This window comes from Stenella coeruleoalba (genome assembly GCF_951394435.1).
Source record: "Stenella coeruleoalba genome assembly, chromosome: 11".
Classification (NCBI taxonomy): Eukaryota; Metazoa; Chordata; class Mammalia; order Artiodactyla; family Delphinidae; genus Stenella; species Stenella coeruleoalba.
Window position 1 is genome coordinate 95,849,930 of NC_137157.1, and position 18,407 is coordinate 95,868,336.

Here is an 18,407-nt window from a genome sequence, read left to right on the forward strand (position 1 = left end):
GGCAATCAGAACCAGGGCCAGGGATGGGTGAGCGAGGCAGGCTGGGCCAGCTGCCATGGTGCTTGGTCAAGGAGGCAGGGGCAGTGACTGGCCTGTCGCCCTCTGGGGGCACTCTCTCCCCACCGGCCTTGCTGTCCACCCCACAGACAGAAGAGTGGGTGGGAAAGTGCCTGAAAGGGAGAGGAGAGGGGCCATGGGATGAAGAACCAATCAAGGGAGAAAGGGCAAAAGAGGAGGCTGGAGGGGAAGTGAGGGCCCAGGCAGGCACAGGGTGGGGCCGGGAGAGGGGCCCAGGGCGGGAGGGCGGGAGACAGCCTGGGAGGGAAAGCGCTGGGGAGGGAGGAGGGAGGGACAGGCTGGGAGACCGGCGGCGCTGACACAGCCTCGATGTGTGGAACGGGCTGGGGTTTGGCCCACAGGTCAGGCGTCTGGCAGTATTATGGGATGGAGAGGCCTTAGGAGACAGGGAGAGTATTATGGGTTGGAACAGCCTTAGGAGACAGGGGAATATTATGGGCTGGTGAGGCCCGGCTCCAACTGGAGGCGGGAGGAAGGGGTGCGGGGCGGGAAGGGGGGGTGGTGGTGGAAGGGAATATTATGGGCTGGAGGCCTCCTGCGACCAGAGGCAAGAGTATTATGGGCTGGCAAGGCCTTCGGTGGCCAGAGGGGGGAGCAGCGGGGGATGGCACCGGCTGCATGTGACCGAGGGGGGGGCCAAGTTGGGGGGGTGGCGAGTGGGGGTGGGGGAGCATATTATGGGATAGCTCTTTGTACCTACTGCGGGGACTGCTTCTCCAGAAGATATTATGGGATGTCGTGTGTGGGAGGGGGAGAGGGGCTGGGGGATTATTATGGGATGGTGGTGCAGAATGGGGAGGGCCTGAGGCGCTCTTCTCCCACCGCCCCCCCCACACCCCTTACTCTCTTGCCATCCTCTCTAAGGTCTGCCTTCTTTCGCAAATGGCCCAAGGAGAACACCTGAAATCTACCACCCCCCCCCCCCTCGCTCTGTGGGCACCTCGACCCATCCTAGGTATCCCGCCTAATTAGCAGCCACCTCGCGGGTGCTGAGGGGGAAAGGGAGCCCTTGGGGATGGGGAGAAGGTCCCAAAGCGGGGATGTGGTGGCCAGTGGACCACACCTCCCACCTGTGCGGCGTCCCCTTGGCTCCCCATCCCCGTGGGTCACTCTCCGTCCCCTTCCCCAAAGTGGGGGCCCTCGATCCTCCTCCCCTTCCCCCTCCCCTCCATTTCCTCTCCAGCTCCCTCCACAGCCGTAACCAGTAAAACAGGCGGCCAGTTATTATGGGATGGCTGCTCCCGGCAGCTCTGCAGGGAGGGGGCGGTCACCGCGGAATGTCTCTTGTGGGTGGCTATTATGGGATGGCCGCCTCTCTTTTGGGGGGGGTGGGGGCTCGCAAGGAGAAGGATTATTATGGGATGTGCCCAGCGCAGCTGGGTGGGGCTGTCCTGGGTAGGTGAAGCTCTGGGGAAGGGGGATGGGGAAGGAAAGGAAGGAAGAGGGAGGGAAGAAGCTGGGGAGGGTGGGGTGAGCCCTGGAGCCAGACCTGAGGCCTGGCAAGAGTGACTGGCTGGAGAGGTTCTTCAGTGACAGCTGTTTGAAGAGGCCCCTGGGGGCAGGCTAGAGCTAGCCAGATCTGAGCCCTGGACACCTGGGTCCCTAAACAGCTTGTGAGCTACGGGGTCGCTGAGTCCAGGCATGCAGTGAGGAGGCCTGGGTTCTGGCTGTGTAACACACGAGGTAGTAGTGCTCCTGGGTGACCACAGCACCAAGTACTCCTCTCGCTCCCTGCCTTCCTGGGTTTGAGCCTTGGGACTGTAGCTCAGGTAGGGGTCAGGCCAGGGGAGCTCTGCCACCTTGCAGTCACACCCAAGGAGCTGAGGCTGTGTTGGCTCCTGCAGGACACATGCCTGGGTGGTGCCCCCCAGTCCTGCACCACCTGCATCCTGTCTAGCTATCAGAGTGCACTGTCACTGTGGCTTTTCTGTCCTATGTCGCCTTCCCAAACCCCCTTTTCTGGCAGAGCAGGGGAACCCTAGTCCCTTCGACGTCTTATGAGCAGAGTTTCTGGGACTCACAGAACAGAGATGTAGAGAGAAGAGCTATAGAGCATATGCTGAAAACTCCATGGACAGCCCATTCTGTTATTCTAGGCTCTTCCGCACCATGGGATGGAAGCAGAACTCTAAGGTGACCAGCTAGAGAGGCTGTCCCCCTGGGTGCATTAATCAGGAGATTATCCCACCCTTAGTCTCTGTGGGCCAATCATGCTGGTGGTTTATTTATAATTTATCTGGGAGGGTAGCATGGGGCTAGTGTATGGAGGCGAAGCACAGAAGGACCACAAAAGCAAAACACAAACACACACATCCTAGCCCTCTGGAACTCAAGAATAGAGGAAGGGACTTTAACCTTCTCCTTGTGGTGGTATCATGGAGAGGTGGGAAGTAAGGGGAGCTGGGGGATAAGTGGGTACAACCTGCAGGGGTGGGGCAGAGGGGCTGTGGTGGACAAAAGGGACCATGTTTGTAATCCCAGGCAAGAGGCTGTGACTACCCAGTTACAAAACTCTCTTCCTGGTTTATATTATGAGTCACTGTAGTAACGTGGTATATATATGCGAAGAAGAGGGTATGGGGCAGATGGAGACGTTACAGAAGGGAATTTGAGCCCCGGAGGCAGGCTGGATCCCCTAGAGAAATGGGGAAGGAGGAGGGCATACTAAGTACCTGGCAGTTCATACACGAATGAGAAACTTCTTGAAAGGAGGTCTACCCACATTATGGTATCTTAATGAAAGAGCTGTCCCCTCTCCCCCAAGTAAGGAGTAAAAGTTTTCCTCTTAGTACTCAGAATAAGCATGGGGGAGGGGGTGCACAAATGAATGGGGTCCAATCTTGATGTCAAGAGAATTTAATGAGAAGACTAGGCAGCCTTGCACAATGGGGGAAACAGCCTGCGTGCCACAATGGATATGCCGAAAGGGTGGTCCAGGGAGTTAAGTCAGGTAGGAGCTGGGGGAAAGCCTTACCAGCATCACTGGTGGTCTGCTTGGGGGCACAGGGATAGTGATTTCCCAAAGCAAGCTCTTGCCTCTCCTGAATTCATCTCTCCTCGCCAGTTCTCCAGTCCTGAGGTTCTCAGAGGAGGGAGAGTCATCTGGCCAGGCCCTTTCTCTAGGGAAGTGAGATTAGAAGGGCAATGCAGAGATGATGTGAGGTTCGTCCCACTCACTTCTGGTCAGGAAGGGCCTCTCTTAGGAGGAAGTTCCGGTTTCTCTTCAACCTGTCCTACCACCAAGGGTCTTGGACTTGTGTGAAAAGCAGAGGAAGATATTATCTGACTTTGGGGTCTGGAGCGGTGGCAGCAAGGAAGTGGCATTGGGATATTGGTTTTCACCCAGGTCCTGGCTCTCTGGGGATCAGGAAGAGGGAAAAGTGACAGGCTATAGACTTAGGTTCTCTTAGGGCCAAAAAATTCTAAGATTGGGCTCTCTGACTTTCTTGGGCTGGGTCCCCAGTGTGGCTGCAGGGTAGGTGCAGTTAGGGAAGGGGGTGGTATGTGTTGGGAGGCTACCTTGTGGCATAATAAATGAAGAAGGCATTCTGGGATGTTGACTTGTACACAGGAGGGGAAGATGGTGAACATTATACAAAGATCGGGGTGTATTTTGGGTGGAGAATGGGACCTCAACAAGATGAGGATGGGGGCAGTTGGAAGTATTATGAGATTTCAGGATACAAAATGAGAAAGGATATAAATAAGAAACATGGGGCGTTGAGGGTAAGCAGAACTTGGTGTTCAAGCATGAGGATGACAATTCTGGCATGTTGATGAGTCTCTCAAGAAGGAAGCACATGATGATGTTATAGGATTTCGTATTAGAAACGCTGGATGGATGAACCTTGCTTTCCAATCAAAATCCCTTAGTATGTAGGGAGCAGATAGGAGATTATCTTGACCATCCATCTATATTGTAAATCCTTTTGAAATACCTTCGGGGCTCTAGAAGGACCGCTGAGAACTTCTACTGGGATCTGATCTCTCCTGAGGTCAGTTGGGATTTGTTTTATTCTCTGTAACAGAAAATTAGGAAATAGCACTCAGTTTTCCATTGACACCAGACATTCTATCTCATCTTGGAGTTTGGTTGTTTATGCTTCTTGAAGGGAGGCACTCCCCACGGTGCCCATCTTTGTGCCTTGCTAGGTACTCCGTCAACATCTGTTGCATAAGCACGAGCAGCAGTGAGCAGAGGGAGAGCAGTTCTTGGATCTTTGTGTGTATATAGCGGGATCCTCAGTTCACACCATGGTGGGATGTCCACCCATAGGAATGGCCTAGGGGTGAGAATAGACCGCTTGACCTGGGGAGGCGGTGTGGGAAGAGGACTGCTGGAATGTTGAGAAATAATCTTTAGGTGGGAGTTTGTAATTATTATGGGATGCTTTGGGGTGAACTAAACTTTATGTAAATGGCTCATCTGGCCAGTATGGTATTTGGTTGGTCTTACTCAAAACTCAACTGGAGGTAAGTGTCTGGAGAACACCTGGATTTTGGTGGGATTGGGTGGGGCCCTAGGTTGACTCTCAGTTCCTGCATGTCTGGAAATGATGGATGAGGGAAGCTAGGGTCCATCTTAGACATCAAGAGGCTTTGTGCCAGGACACTGCTTTGGCTCATTAAGGGATGAAGGTGTGTACAAGTTGGGGTGGGGGAGAGGGCAATGTGCGTAGCCTGTTTCATCCTCGCTGGTGTGGGTGTTAGAATAGACTGACAGCCTTGGAGACAGGGGAGATACGAGTATGAATATTATGGGATGCCTGGCTGGAAAGGTAGAGGGGTGGTGGAGTGGAGATGAAGCATTATGGGATGTGACTCTGGGTTGTGCTGGGAGTATTATGGTATGTCTGGTTGACCACGGGTTCTTTGCAATTATTATGGGATGTCAGGATGTGGGTGGGGGAGTAAAATTATGGGATATCTTTCCAGTGTTAGAGGAAAGGAGATTAGTTGTCCCTCTGTGGGGTGACAGTAGGGCTCTTGATCATTATGGGCTATCTCTTTGATAGGGCAGGAGTGGTTATTACGGGCTGTGAACTTAGAATGAATGTGTGAAGCTTGGGGGTCATGTTGTGAGGATCTAGCCTTGCAGGGGCCGAGGGCAGCGCCAGGGGGTTGGTTATTATGGGATGTCAGTATAGAAGGTGGGAGACTGATTATTACGGGATGTGTGTGGGAGGAGGCCGAAGTGTCCGTTGTGTGGGGGGGGTGAGTTTCTGCCTATTATGGGATATCAAACTGGGGGTGGATGAAGAGTGGTTATTATGGGATGTCTGTGGGGGATGGGGATTGAGTATTATGGGATGTGAGGCTGAATGGCTGGGAGGGGTGCTTATTATGGGATGGCCATGGGGAGGGAGAGGTGACGAATTATTATGGGATGTTAGCATTAGGGCCAAGAGTGAAGAAGTTGGCAAAGGATGGCTATTATGGGATGTCTGGGGGTGTAAAGGGTTAGTTGCAAAAGGTCGGCAATACCATGAGATGTCAACAGCCCTGGCATATATGTGTATGGAGTGTGTGTGCGTGGGGGTGGTGGTGGTGGGGGTGGTGGTGGTGGTGGTGGTGGTGGTGGTGGTGGTGGTGGTGTCCGTGTGTATTATGGGATGGCCAGGGGGTGGTTGGTTGCCCGGGTGACACGCGCGCGCGCGCTCGAGGGGGCGTGGTCAATGGTTGCCGGAGCGACGAGGGGGCGGGGGTTGCCCGGGAGACCTAGGGAGGAGGGTGGCGGTAGTGGAGGGGGGGTTGGAGTTGGTTGAGGTTATTATGGGCTGTCCGTGGGGGGGCGGGGCCTGTGCGGTGGGATTTCCCGGCCGGTGTTTCGGGCCCTTTAAGAGGCGAAGCTGGAGCCGGAGCCATTTTCCCCCCTTCGGCCGCGGCGAGGAGGAGCCGGAGCGGGAGTGACACCGGGCCGGACCCAGCGCGACCTGCGGCGGCTCTGGGGTGAGGAGAACGCGGGGTTCCCAGAGAGACAACCCCTCTCAGCCCGACCAGCCCCGAGGGTCCTCCCTCCATCCAGCCGCCCCTCGGGCGTCCCCGGACCAGCGGACCACCCTCTGCCCGGGGAGCCGACCCTGCCTCTCCCTTTCCTGCAGGGTGCCCAGCCCCCGCCCTCGTTCGGCCCGAGTCTCGCTCCCCGCGACTCCCCACCTCGGGCTTGGCCTCCCACAATGCCCGGCGCCCCCCTCGCCCTTTGCTCACTTGCCCCCCGGGACACGTGGCCCGGCCCCCTGCCCAGTGGGAGCTCCGGCCCCCCACGCCCCTGCCTCCAGCCCCCTGGAGCGCCAAGCCTCCACGCCCCCTCGTCCCCGCGGCTCCTCCGGAGAACCCGAGTTGTCCCAGAGGACAGCCTTTGGAGAGCTACCCTGTCTGGGGACTGGCCCCTCCCCAGGCGCAGGGAGGCGCCCCCCCACCCCCCAGTGACCTTGTGTCCCTGAGCGCCTCGCCGCCGGCCGCCTCCCCCGGCCCCCCCGCGCCGCGGCCACTCGGACCCCTTCCCCCGTCACGCCCGGCTCCGTCCAGCGGCTTCTCCCCTCCCCACGCCGGCACCGGCCTGCCCTCGGGGGCGCCGCTCCCTCTCGTCTGGGGGGCTCCAGCCGGGGAGCCGGCTTCCGGGCTGCCCCCGGGAGCGTGGAACTAAAGTTCAGCCTGAGTGGTTCGGGTGCCCTGCTCGGGTGGCTGTGGGGCGGCCGGGGGTGGGCGGAAAGCGCGGCGGGGTGGGGGAGGGGGCCGTGCGCGTCACTGTTCTCTTTCTCTCCCCCCTCCCCCGCACAGTGACTCGGGCCAGTGTCGAGGGCCCCAGGCCGCAGGCAGGAGCAGCTGGGCCAATTCCCTGGCCGGGAGCGGAAGGGGATGGCGTCGGGCCTGGGCTCCCCGTCCCCCTGCTCAGCGGGCAGCGAGGAGGAGGATATGGATGCACTTTTGAACAACAGCTTGCCCCCTCCCCACCCAGGTAACAGCTTCCCCAAGGGCCCCGGGCAGGAAGGAGCCATCTGGGCCCTCCCTGGCGACTCTGGTGCGGCAGGGTTGAGTTTCTGGGCTTTCTCTGTGCAGTCGGAGGTGGAGGGCATCCGAAGGGAGTGGTTCCCTTCTGCGGAGCTGTTGTGCGAGGGGGGCTGGAAGCCATGTGCCTTCTGGGCTCCGCGGACCGCGATGCAAGCTTGCTGCACTGTCTTCGGGAATGCTGTGCAGATCCCGGTTGAGGGAGCTCTCCGGGCTGGCAGGCTTTGCCTGGCGTGGGTCCTAGGAGGAATGCAGGTAGCTGGGACCCCTGGAGGCTGCGCGGCGGCGGCGGCGGGGTTGAGGATTGCGGTTGGAGGAGACCAGCCGGGCATCTCTGCTAGTAGGATCCTGTAGCTGCTGCTGTGGAAAGGAAAGAGGGAGTGCGGGTTACTCTCTGATTATTTTTAGCTTCTGATCAGTTACCGGCTTTCTGTGCAGTTTCAACCGTGTGAAGTTTGAATTGCGCTCCTCAGCTGGGATCTAGAGCGCTTTTAGTCAGGCAGATTGCTGGAATGTTGAGTGAGGCTAGGGGTAGGATGTCATAGCCTGCAGGATATACTAGGAGGAGCAAAAAGAAGGAAGGTGACACCCTGGGCACCCCTCTTCCCCTGGCAAGTGGACTTAATCCTGGCTTTTTTCCCAGGAGGCTTCTGCCCTGTGCAGGTAGCCTGGGGTTTGGGCTGGTGGTGTGAAGTGTTTGTGTCGGTGTGTTGGGGGTTGTGCTGTCTGTGTTTTGGGGTGGCTCCTTGGACTGGCCGAACCCCAGTGGTTATAACCAGCCTGTATGATTGGCATGGCTCTTGTCTATCCTCAACTGATGATGGATGTCATGTTTCTAAGTGGATGTCTCTCTCCTCTGTCCTTCGTTCTTCAGAGCACTTAGCTAAGTCACCTACTTGTTTCCTTGATCTTTTTTTAGTTTAGTTTTTTTTTTACATGCCATTTCTTCATCTTCCTTGTTTGTATTTTTATTTTAATTCTGGAGCCTGCTGGTCCTGTTTTTGTTTCCCATCAAGCATCTTTCACTCTTGCCTTCTCTTTGCTTAGCTCCAACTGCACGCTGAGGTGGTCTGGGAGAGGTGTTTCCACATTTGGCACTTCCTAAGTTGGAAGTCTTCACTTCAACCTGAGGCCACTTAGGAGAGGGTCAGTCTTCTTACTGAACCTTCAGCTGTTGGGATGAGAATCTTAGGCTTGAGCCTCATCACCGTGTAGGGCAAGGTGGTAGATTTCTGTGCTATTGCCCAAGGTGGGGTAGGGTGGTGCTAGTGGTGAGGCAGTCCCATCCTTTCTGTGCGGGGCATGAGAAGTAGCAGTGCCATCCAGCCAGTGTTGGTTCCACATCTTGGCTTCCTGTTGGCCCCTTGGTCTGGGGCTGCCCCTGTGTTGACTGGGAGCCTGTGGGCTCCCAGGGTGAACTCTGCCCCAAGCTGTAGCGTGACCCAGTTTTTCCACTTGCCCCACCCCATTCCTGCCCCTTTCCCAAATCGTTCTCTATGTCTCAGCCAGTTTGCCGCTTGCTGTGTCAGCACATCTGCCTGAGAAGTTTGAGGGTCTTAGGTGGATGGAAGGGTGTCCCTTTTGCCTCCGCGAGTTTGTCCTTGTCTCTACTTCCAGCTTTTATGGAGGCATGGCTGATTGGGAAGGGGGGCACCACAGGGATTGCTGGGGAGAAGCCCTTAAGAAAATGATTCTTTCTGGTGAGATCCAGGCTGGTGTCCCATTCCCAAGGGAATGGGAGGGGCTGTCTTGTGCCTGGCCTGATCCTGGGCTGAGAGGGAAAGGGGGAGGCTGATGGTGCTTTGTCCAGCCCAGTGCCGCCTGTTCCCTAGTATCTGCCTCGCACAGGAAGGGCGGAGTCAGAGGCATTTTCGGGCCAGTTCTGGGGGTCAGGAGCAGAGAGCATGTGTAGGAGAAAAGGAAGCATTCTGTTGTCCACCACTCTCTAGGTGCTGCTCCTTTTTCTCTGTTGGATAGGTGGCTACCTCTAATCTGTTAGTGGTGGTTTAGGATCTGTGGTCTGCACTCTGGTAGAGGTGATGAGGAAACTGAGTTTCAGAGGCGTCTTGTGGGCTCCCATTCCTCAAGGTAAATCTTTTGGGTGTCAGAAGGAAGGTTGTGTGCTCTGCCCACAGCTCCACTGAACTCTTGTTAAATCTAAGCTCCGATGATTGAAGGCATAACGAGGGAGTAAGTCAGCCCCTCACATGGTGTAACCCTTCAAGGTGTCTTGGGTTTCCTTGCCTAAGACATTATTAGAATGGCCTCTTGAGAACAGTGTCATCCCACAGTAGGTGTTTGAAGAGGTGGCATTTGGACCTGGGGCCAGGTAGTAATTTGGGAAGTCTTCTGTGAGAGGGTAGTCTTTCCCCGGCTACCTCTCTCAACCGCACTCCCTCCCCTGCCACTTCCTGTCTGTCCTCTGTTGGCAGCTGGGTGCCCTGGGTTGGCTTCTGTGGTCAGGAGCCATTTTCCCTCTCCTCAGTGGGTGAGGCATTCCCTCCTTCTCTCCACTCCCTTCTCCACTCCTCCCACCTTGAGGGGGGTGGGTGGCTTGGGAAGCAGGAGGGGGAGGAGGAGGGAGCCGGTGCGCTGGTGTGAATGTCTGTTACAAAGGAAGCTGCCTCCTGGCCTTCTCCTCCCCCTCTGTGCCCCTTCCCACCTAGGCCTGCCCAGGAGCTCTCAGTATTACCCCAGGCTTTGTGTGTGCTCCCAGCCGGGGAGGAGGTGGAGCCAGATGGGGGGAGGAAAGGGGGGGGGATGGTGACAGCTGGGCTGATTTGGGCCCCTGGGGAGAAGAGGCTACTGACCCAGGAGAAGCTGGGGAGGAGCAGTAGAGCTGGAGATGGGGAAAGGAAATCAGCTTTGGGAGTGGGCGTGATCCTGGGCTGGCACCGGAGCCTGGGGCTTGGAGGTTCTGGTTGTTTTGCGCAGTGATGAGCCAAAGGGGTTAGTGAAGGGTGTGGTTTCTGGGACCCTCGAGCAGGTACTGTTCTGGGAATGTGCTGAGGGTATATTCTTTAGTTTTTACCTTCTGCGTAGGACCGCTCATTCTCGTTTCCCGGCTTGTGGAATGCTTGGTGGCTGGTTATAGGAGGACTAGGCACGTTTCTCTTACTTGGTTAACTGTACGCAGCTTGACTCAGCTGCGCTGGTGAACACATAGAGGACTCGTGTTAGGGATGAGGGAGAGGAGGCAGGGGTCTGGACAGCTGCCCGAGGTGGGCCTGGTCTGGCCCGGCAGGCCTATTTCAGGCATATACAGCTCTCTCTTTGTCTGTTTTTGTCCTGAGTATCAGCTTCCTTCTGTGGCGTGTATAGCAGTTCTCTTCAGTGGAATCTGGGACAGAAGGTGGGGGAATAAAGTCTAAAGCCTCTGGATTGGGCTCTAACCTTCTGCTATTGATCTTTTCCCTGCCTCCCTTTCTTTGCCAAAACATATGTAGAAAACGAAGAGGACCCGGAAGAGGATTTGTCAGAAGCAGAGACTCCAAAGCTCAAGAAAAAGAAAAAGCCTAAGAAACCTCGGGACCCTAAAATCCCTAAGAGCAAGCGCCAAAAAAAGGAGGTGAGTGGGTGACTGGATGTTATGGGCGGCAGGAGGGAGTGGGAGGTGCTCTGTGGAGGGCTGGGGCCTGCGTTTCTTGCCCTGGGGCGGTGGGCCAGGTCCTGGGCGTGAGCCTCAGGGCCGTCCTGAGGTCAGCATGTGTGTAGCATGTGTGTGTGTGTCTCCCTCTCCCCCTTCCCTGCTCCAGCGTATGCTCTTATGCCGGCAGCTGGGGGACAGCTCTGGGGAGGGGCCGGAGTTTGTGGAGGAGGACGAAGAGGTGGCTCTGCGCTCAGACAGTGAGGGCAGCGACTATACCCCTGGCAAGAAGAAGAAGAAGAAGCTCGGACCTAAGAAAGAAAAGAAGAGTAAGTCCAAGCGGAAAGAGGAAGAGGAGGAGGATGACGAAGACGATGATTCAAAGGTGCCTGGACCTCCATCCTCTTCTCTGTACTTCTGTCCTTTGTTTTCCAGACACTCTGCTGCCCCTTAGAATGTTTTCTCTCCACCCGTTTCTGATGATTTCTTCTTAGCCCTCTTACCCTGGACTTGCCAGCCTTCGTGGCAACTCAAACTCCCTTAGCGAGGGTGGGCACTAGGAGTCAGGCTTTGACTTTGCTCTCTCTGCAGGAGCCTAAATCATCTGCTCAGCTCCTGGAAGACTGGGGCATGGAAGACATTGACCACGTGTTCTCAGAGGAGGATTATCGCACTCTCACCAACTACAAGGCCTTCAGCCAGTTTGTCCGGTAAACAGGAGGGTCTTGGGGGCAGGAGATGGAGAGCGCTTCTGTAATCTCTTCTCACCTCCCTCGCCTCCTTTATTTTTAAACTTTTTCTCTTTTCTGTTCCTGCCATTTTTCCCCCAGACCCCTCATTGCTGCCAAAAACCCCAAGATCGCTGTCTCCAAGATGATGATGGTTTTGGGTGCGAAGTGGCGGGAGTTCAGCACCAACAACCCCTTCAAAGGCAGTTCTGGGGCTTCTGTGGCAGCAGCGGCAGCTGCGGCAGTGGCCGTGGTGGAGAGCATGGTGACGGCCACTGAAGTTGCACCTCCTCCGCCCCCTGTGGAGGTGCCTATCCGCAAGGCCAAGACCAAGGAGGGCAAAGGTGACATGGGGCTCAGTGGGAGTGGGGACTAGTGGGCTTGGGATGTCGAAGTTGGAGGAAGCGCAGACGCGCTATTCTGTCAACCCAAAGATGGAAGCTAGGAGGTGGGAATGAACCGTGGATTAGGAGGGAAACTGGGGAAGCTGGCCACGTAGAAATATTTTAGGTGGGGAATATTTTATTGGGTTGGCCAAAAAGTTCATTCTGTTTTTTCCATAAGCTGGCTCTAGTAGCACTTAGTAGTTGTCTTTAACTTCATTTGAAACAATTTCGTTAGGTTGTATTGTGACAGCTGTCATATCAGTGTGCATTTAAAAAAAAACTTACCAAAATTGGTGAATTTTTGTGTAGCCATTTTAATATTGAAGATGGAAGAAAAAAAGCAACGTTTTCGACGTATTATGCTTTATTATTTCAAGAAAGGTAAAAAGGCAACTGGAACGCAAAAAAAGATTTGTGCAGTGTATGAAGAAGGTGCTGTGACTGATCGAACCTGTCAAAAGTGGTTTGCGAAGTTCCGTGCTGGAGACTTCTTGCTGGACGATGCTCCACGGTCGGGTAGACCAGTTAAAGTTGATAGCGATCAAATCGAGACCTTAACTGAGAACAGTCAACATTATGCCACGTGAGAGGTAGCCGACATACTCAAAATCTCCAAATCAAGCGCTCAAAATCATTTGCACCAGCTTGGTTACGTTAATCGCTTTGATGTTTGGGTTCCACATAAGTTGAGTGAAAAAAATCTTCTCGACCGTATTTCCGCATGCCGCTCTCTACTTAAATGTAAGGAAAATGTTGCATTTTTAAGACAAATTGTGACAGGTGGTGACAAGTGGATGCTGTACAATAATGTGGAACGGAAGAGATGGTGGGGCAAACGAAGTGAACCACCACCAGCTATGCCAAGGGCCGGTCTCCATCCAAAGAAGGTGATGCTGTGTATATGGTGGGATTGGAAGGGAGTCCCCTATTTTGAGCTCTTTCTAGAAAACCAGATGATTAATTCCAACAACTACTGCTCCCAGTTAGACCAGCTGAAAGCAGCACTCGATGAAAAGCGTCCGGAATTAGTCAACAGAAAATGCATCATCTTCCATCAGGCTATTGCAAGACTGCATGTTTCTTTGATGACCAGGCAAAAACTGTTACAGCTTGGCTGGGAGGTTCTGATTCCTCCGCCATATTCACCAGACGTTGCACCTTCGGATTTCCATCTGTTTCAGTCTTTACAAAATTCTTTTAATGGAAAAAATGTCGATTCCCTGGAAGACTGTGAAAGGCACCTGGAACAGTTCTTTGCTCAAAAAGATAAAAAGTTTTGGGAAGATGGAATTATGAAGTTGCCTGAAAAATGGCAGAGGGTAGTGGAACAAAACGGTGAATACACTGTTCAATAAAGTTCTTGGTGAAAATGAAAAATGTGTCTTTTATGTTTACTTAAAAACCGAGGGAACTTTTTGGCCAACCTAATATCTTTCCCATGTTCTGCTCTGTGGTGTGTATTTGGATTGTATGATCTTACCTGCTTTCTCCTGATTTAGGTCCCAATGCTCGGAGGAAGCCCAAGGGCAGCCCTCGTGTCCCTGACGCCAAGAAGCCTAAGCCCAAGAAAGTAGCTCCCCTGAAAATCAAGCTGGGAGGTTTCGGTTCTAAGCGTAAGAGATCCTCGGTGAGAGCCCAGCCTGTCCCCTGGCGAGGGTGCCTTAGCTAACGGGGAGGATGTGGTCTTAGGTCAGGATTCAGGGTTCAGTAGGTGCATGAGCATGTGGGGAGTTGGCCATAGAAGAGGTGGTTAGGCTTCCTTGCTGGGATTCCAGCACCCCTAGTAAAAGGGTGATCCCTTCTCCATCACTGTCTCCTTCCCCTTGGCCTGAACCTCTAACCTTCTCATCCTGCCAGAGTGAGGATGACGACCTAGATGTGGAGTCTGACTTCGATGATGCCAGTATCAATAGCTACTCTGTTTCTGATGGTTCTACCAGCCGCAGTAGCCGCAGCCGCAAGAAACTCCGGACCACGAAAAAGAAAAAGAAAGGTGTGTTTCTCTTCTGTATCAGTATGTAATGGAATGAGGGGGGAATGATTGGGGAAGCATGTCCCTAAGGAGATAGGGGCTGGTTTAGCGGGGTGGGGGGAGGTAGGTTTTTTCTAATAACTGGGCTTTCCCTCTTCCTTGCCTAGGCGAGGAGGAGGTGACTGCTGTGGATGGTTATGAGACAGACCACCAGGACTACTGTGAGGTGTGCCAGCAAGGCGGGGAGATCATCCTGTGCGACACCTGTCCCCGAGCTTACCACATGGTCTGCCTGGATCCGGATATGGAGAAGGCTCCCGAGGGCAAGTGGAGCTGCCCACACTGCGTGAGTGCCGGGCCGTCGTGGCCCTTCGGGACCCTTGAGCGGAAGGGTGGGATGAGGAAACTCTTTGGGGCCTGGGTGGGGGTAGGAGTGGTGGCGTTGCTGGCTACGGGCTTTGGGAAGCTTGCAAAGGAATGATGGGCACGGTTCAGATGGGGGTTGGGTGGGGGTGGGGGTGGGGGTGGTAGTAATCTGACTCTGTGGTCCTTGACTGCAGGAGAAGGAAGGCATCCAGTGGGAGGCTAAAGAGGACAATTCGGAGGGTGAGGAGATCCTGGAAGAGGTGGGGGGAGACCCTGAAGAGGAGGATGACCACCACATGGAGTTCTGTCGGGTCTGCAAGGATGGGGGGGAGCTGCTGTGCTGCGATGCCTGTCCTTCCTCCTACCACATCCACTGCCTGAACCCGCCCCTTCCAGAGATCCCCAACGGAGAGTGGCTCTGTCCCCGCTGTACGGTGGGTGCCTGGCCCCGGCCGGTGGTCCAGCAGCAGGGTTTGCCCCTCTTGCGTGTAGGTGTCGTGAGGCTGAGGTGCAGGAGAGGTCACTGGAGGGCTATGGGCCTTTCAGCCCTGAGGCATGGATCTTCCTTCCTCGTAGAGTCACGGGATACCTTTGTTCTGGGAAACCGTAGGACTAACTTTGAACAGAGTTGATGCTTTGCCAGCTCTCCGAAGTGGGATGGAGCCATGTTCTTTTAGCCCAGAATATCCTTTCCTGTCTTGACACCCAGCCTCGAGGTCTTGGTAGCTTGGTGATATAATAGGGCCACCGAATGCTGTTAGATTGCTTAAGAGAGGAATTCTGAGCCCCAGGTCTGTGACTTTTCTGTGCCTACTTGTTCTGGGTTATTGTTGAAGTCTAGCTACTGGCTCTGTTAGGCAGATAGGAGTGATAATGTCTCACAAATCCTGGACGAAGTCCAGAAACAGAGAGGGAATTCTGTTCTTCTCTCCTGGGATTAGGGTGCTGGGATTAGGTCTTACTTGAAACGAGGTTTTAATAATGCTCTGATGAGGTTGAAGCTGCCTGTGGGCTATGCCGTGGTAATGATTCGGTGTTGGATCATCTCTTTTCCTCTTAGTGTCCAGCTCTTAAGGGCAAAGTTCAGAAGATCCTGATCTGGAAGTGGGGTCAGCCACCATCTCCCACACCAGTGCCTCGGCCCCCAGATGCTGACCCCAGTACTCCGCCCCCCAAGCCCCTGGAGGGGCGGCCGGAGCGGCAGTTCTTTGTGAAGTGGCAAGGCATGTCGTACTGGCACTGCTCCTGGGTGTCTGAGCTGCAGGTAACCCTGGGGTAGAGCAGATGCGGGGCTGCGGTGAAGAGGGCAGTGAGAGAAAGCAGCCTTGTGGGTAGGAGTGGACATAGCTCCTTGGGGACTTCCTTCTCTCTCCGCTCTTGCAGTTGGAGCTGCACTGTCAGGTGATGTTCCGGAACTATCAGCGGAAGAATGACATGGATGAGCCGCCCTCCGGGGACTTCGGTGGCGATGAAGAGAAGAGCCGAAAGCGGAAGAACAAGGACCCCAAGTTTGCAGAGATGGAGGAACGCTTCTATCGCTACGGGATCAAACCCGAGTGGATGATGATCCACCGGATTCTCAACCACAGGTACCGGGGGGCTGGGCCGGGCAGCGTGTCGTGGGCATCCTGGAGGTGGGCATCGTGGGCATCCTGGAGGTGGGCATCGTGGGCATCCTGGAGGTGGGCAGCATATCCGCGGGGGCTTAATTAGGAAAGTAGATGTCACCAGTAAGTTACAGTTGGATGAGACACTCAGTATGTTATGAACTGACTGAATCCTGGTACTTGAGCTATAGACTGTAGATACGAGATCATTTTTCGTGCAAAGACTGGTGGACCAGATGTATTTGCTTCTGAATACGTGTGGTGTCTGGCCTCCTTAGAGGTCTGGTTTTTGAGGGGAGCAGAGCAGGGTGGCCTTCTGGCTCTGAGGGTTTTCTCTCCTTGACTTTGTAGCGTGGACAAGAAGGGCCACGTCCACTACTTGATCAAGTGGCGGGACTTGCCCTATGATCAGGCCTCCTGGGAGAGTGAGGATGTGGAGATACAGGACTACGACCTGTTCAAGCAGAGCTATTGGAATCACAGGTGAGGGACTTTGATGAGTAGAGCTGCTGATCCTTGAGAAGGACTCCAGGCAGCTGTTGATGTATCTGTCTTCCTTAGGGAGTTGATGAGGGGTGAGGAAGGACGACCAGGCAAAAAGCTCAAGAAGGTGAAGCTGAGGAAGTTGGAAAGGCCCCCTGAAACCCCAACGGTTGACGTGAGTCATCAGGAGAGGGAGGGCGGTTTGTCGGGTAGGACGATGTATGTTGTGTGCTCCAGTCTGAAGGCATGATCTCAAGTGATCACTGTAGCTAAGTTGCTTCACACAGACTGCTTCCCTAATTCTCCACATCTCTGTAAGTCAGGGGAAAGACACTAGGATTACTTTATTTTCTCTCTTCCTCATCGGAAAACTAAAAACATAGATGTTAGTGTTTATATGACTAAGGAGGTGTTATGTATGGAGGGGTCACATAACCGAGCTTTTGTGAAACTTATTTTGGAACCTGGGTCTTCTGACCCTTAATTCATGGCTCAATTCTTCCGGGGTTTCGTGTAATATAAGGTGAGTCTGGTTAAGGTTCAACAGATAAATCTAGAGGGGGCATAGGATCATTTACCTCGTGGTTCCTGACCAGTAGAATTTACTGTACTGCCAAGGAGACTATGATGTGTCTTTCTTGGATGTCTGTAGGACCAAGATCTGCGTCTTGCCTTGCTTCCTGGAGGATCCTAAATAAAACACAAAGTTACAGTAACCATTAAGCACCTTTTTCCCACCAGTTTTTGTGGCCCCTCGAGTAGGATCTAGTGAGAGTGTGTCAGGAGGGGCCGCTGCTGTCTTACGGAAGGAAGGGAATTCCTGGCCAGCTCTTGACTTCTTTATTTCATCCTTCAGCCAACAGTGAAATACGAGCGACAGCCAGAGTACCTGGACGCTACAGGTGGAACCTTGCACCCCTATCAGATGGAGGGTCTGAACTGGTTGCGCTTCTCCTGGGCTCAAGGTACCGACACCATCCTGGCTGACGAGATGGGCCTTGGGAAGACCGTTCAGACCGCAGTCTTCCTCTACTCCCTCTACAAGGAGGTAGGAGAGCTGGGGCTGTTAGTTTTTTGTGTGGGTATTTTGTGTTCGTGGTCTTCTCTTACACTCTGAGGAGACAGAAAAAGGAAGAAAAAAAATTGGTCTCTGGCCCTGGAGAACAGTGCTGAGTGACAGTAAGATAGATGCAAGTACACAGAGACAGACTGGAGGGAATGGAGCTGTGGGTGGGATTAGTGGTGGGTGCCTGTAGCCTTGGTCCTGGGGGACGGATATGCGCTGAGACAAGCAGAACTGTGGGTAGAAGTAGTGTGGAGAGACATCGAGCGGCAGGGGTGCGGTGTAAGCTCCCTGCAGGGCAGGCAGGCGTGTTGGTACATGGAGAAGGGAGGGAGAGGAGCGGCCATGCACACGCCTGTCCTCCGCCCACTCCGGGGCAGGGGCAGGGGCAGGGTGGGCGCTCGGGTTGCGTGTGGGACCCTCAGTCCTTACTCTCCGTCTCCTCTTCTTCCTCAAAGGGTCATTCCAAAGGCCCCTTCCTAGTGAGCGCCCCTCTTTCTACCATCATCAACTGGGAGCGGGAGTTTGAAATGTGGGCTCCAGATATGTATGTGGTGACCTACGTGGGTGACAAAGACAGCCGTGCCATCATCCGAGAGAATGAGTTCTCCTTTGAGGACAATGCCATTCGTGGCGGCAAGAAGGCTTCCCGCATGAAGGTACCTCAGCGGGAGGGAGACCCAACCTCGGAGAGGGGAGTTCTCGCTCTGGGCCCCTCGTGCCCCGGTCCCCGGGGTGAGGCGAAAGGATAATAGCCGGGAGGAGGGAAACCCCCCGGAGTCCCTCGGCTTGGCCTGTACCGGCAGAGTTGGACAGGAGTGACCAGGTTGCCTTCTTGTGCAGAAAGAGGCATCTGTGAAATTCCACGTGCTGCTGACGTCCTATGAGTTGATCACCATTGACATGGCCATCTTGGGCTCTATTGACTGGGCCTGCCTCATCGTGGATGAAGCCCATCGGCTCAAGAACAATCAGTCTAAGGTGAGGGGGGCGGGAGGTGTGGCCCCCAGTTTAGTGCTCTAGTACTGCCTGCTCATTAGGGGACCCAGGAGGGCAGGAGAGGGGGAAGGGCTCCGCCTGCCTTCCTCACTCTCGGTAGACGACCCTTGGAGGCCAGGCCTTGAAAGGAG

At 54.6% G+C, this 18,407-nt stretch overlaps 1 protein-coding gene across 9 annotated transcripts in view; it reads left to right on the forward strand.

Annotated features, from left to right (window-relative positions):
- The first annotated feature begins 5,902 nt into the window (after positions 1-5,902).
- CHD4 (chromodomain helicase DNA binding protein 4) overlaps positions 5,903-18,407 on the forward strand; it is a 30,481-nt gene continuing 17,976 nt past the window's right edge. For 3 of the 9 annotated variants that reach the window (XM_079936435.1, XM_079936437.1, XM_079936438.1), the window contains exons 1-17: positions 5,903-6,027; positions 6,859-7,036; positions 10,533-10,654; positions 10,842-11,057; positions 11,264-11,382; positions 11,503-11,744; positions 13,286-13,413; positions 13,644-13,779; positions 13,926-14,104; positions 14,319-14,558; positions 15,185-15,388; positions 15,508-15,713; positions 16,083-16,214; positions 16,293-16,389; positions 17,071-17,262; positions 17,736-17,936; positions 18,121-18,258. In XM_079936435.1, coding sequence (XP_079792561.1) covers positions 6,937-7,036; positions 10,533-10,654; positions 10,842-11,057; positions 11,264-11,382; positions 11,503-11,744; positions 13,286-13,413; positions 13,644-13,779; positions 13,926-14,104; positions 14,319-14,558; positions 15,185-15,388; positions 15,508-15,713; positions 16,083-16,214; positions 16,293-16,389; positions 17,071-17,262; positions 17,736-17,936; positions 18,121-18,258 — 2,652 coding nt within the window. In that variant the 5' untranslated portion in view covers positions 5,903-6,027; positions 6,859-6,936. The remainder of the gene's footprint in view (positions 6,028-6,858; positions 7,037-10,532; positions 10,655-10,841; positions 11,058-11,263; positions 11,383-11,502; positions 11,745-13,285; positions 13,414-13,643; positions 13,780-13,925; positions 14,105-14,318; positions 14,559-15,184; positions 15,389-15,507; positions 15,714-16,082; positions 16,215-16,292; positions 16,390-17,070; positions 17,263-17,735; positions 17,937-18,120; positions 18,259-18,407) is intronic. The other 6 variants (XM_079936436.1, XM_079936439.1, XM_079936440.1 and 3 more) reach the window with 3 other exon arrangements.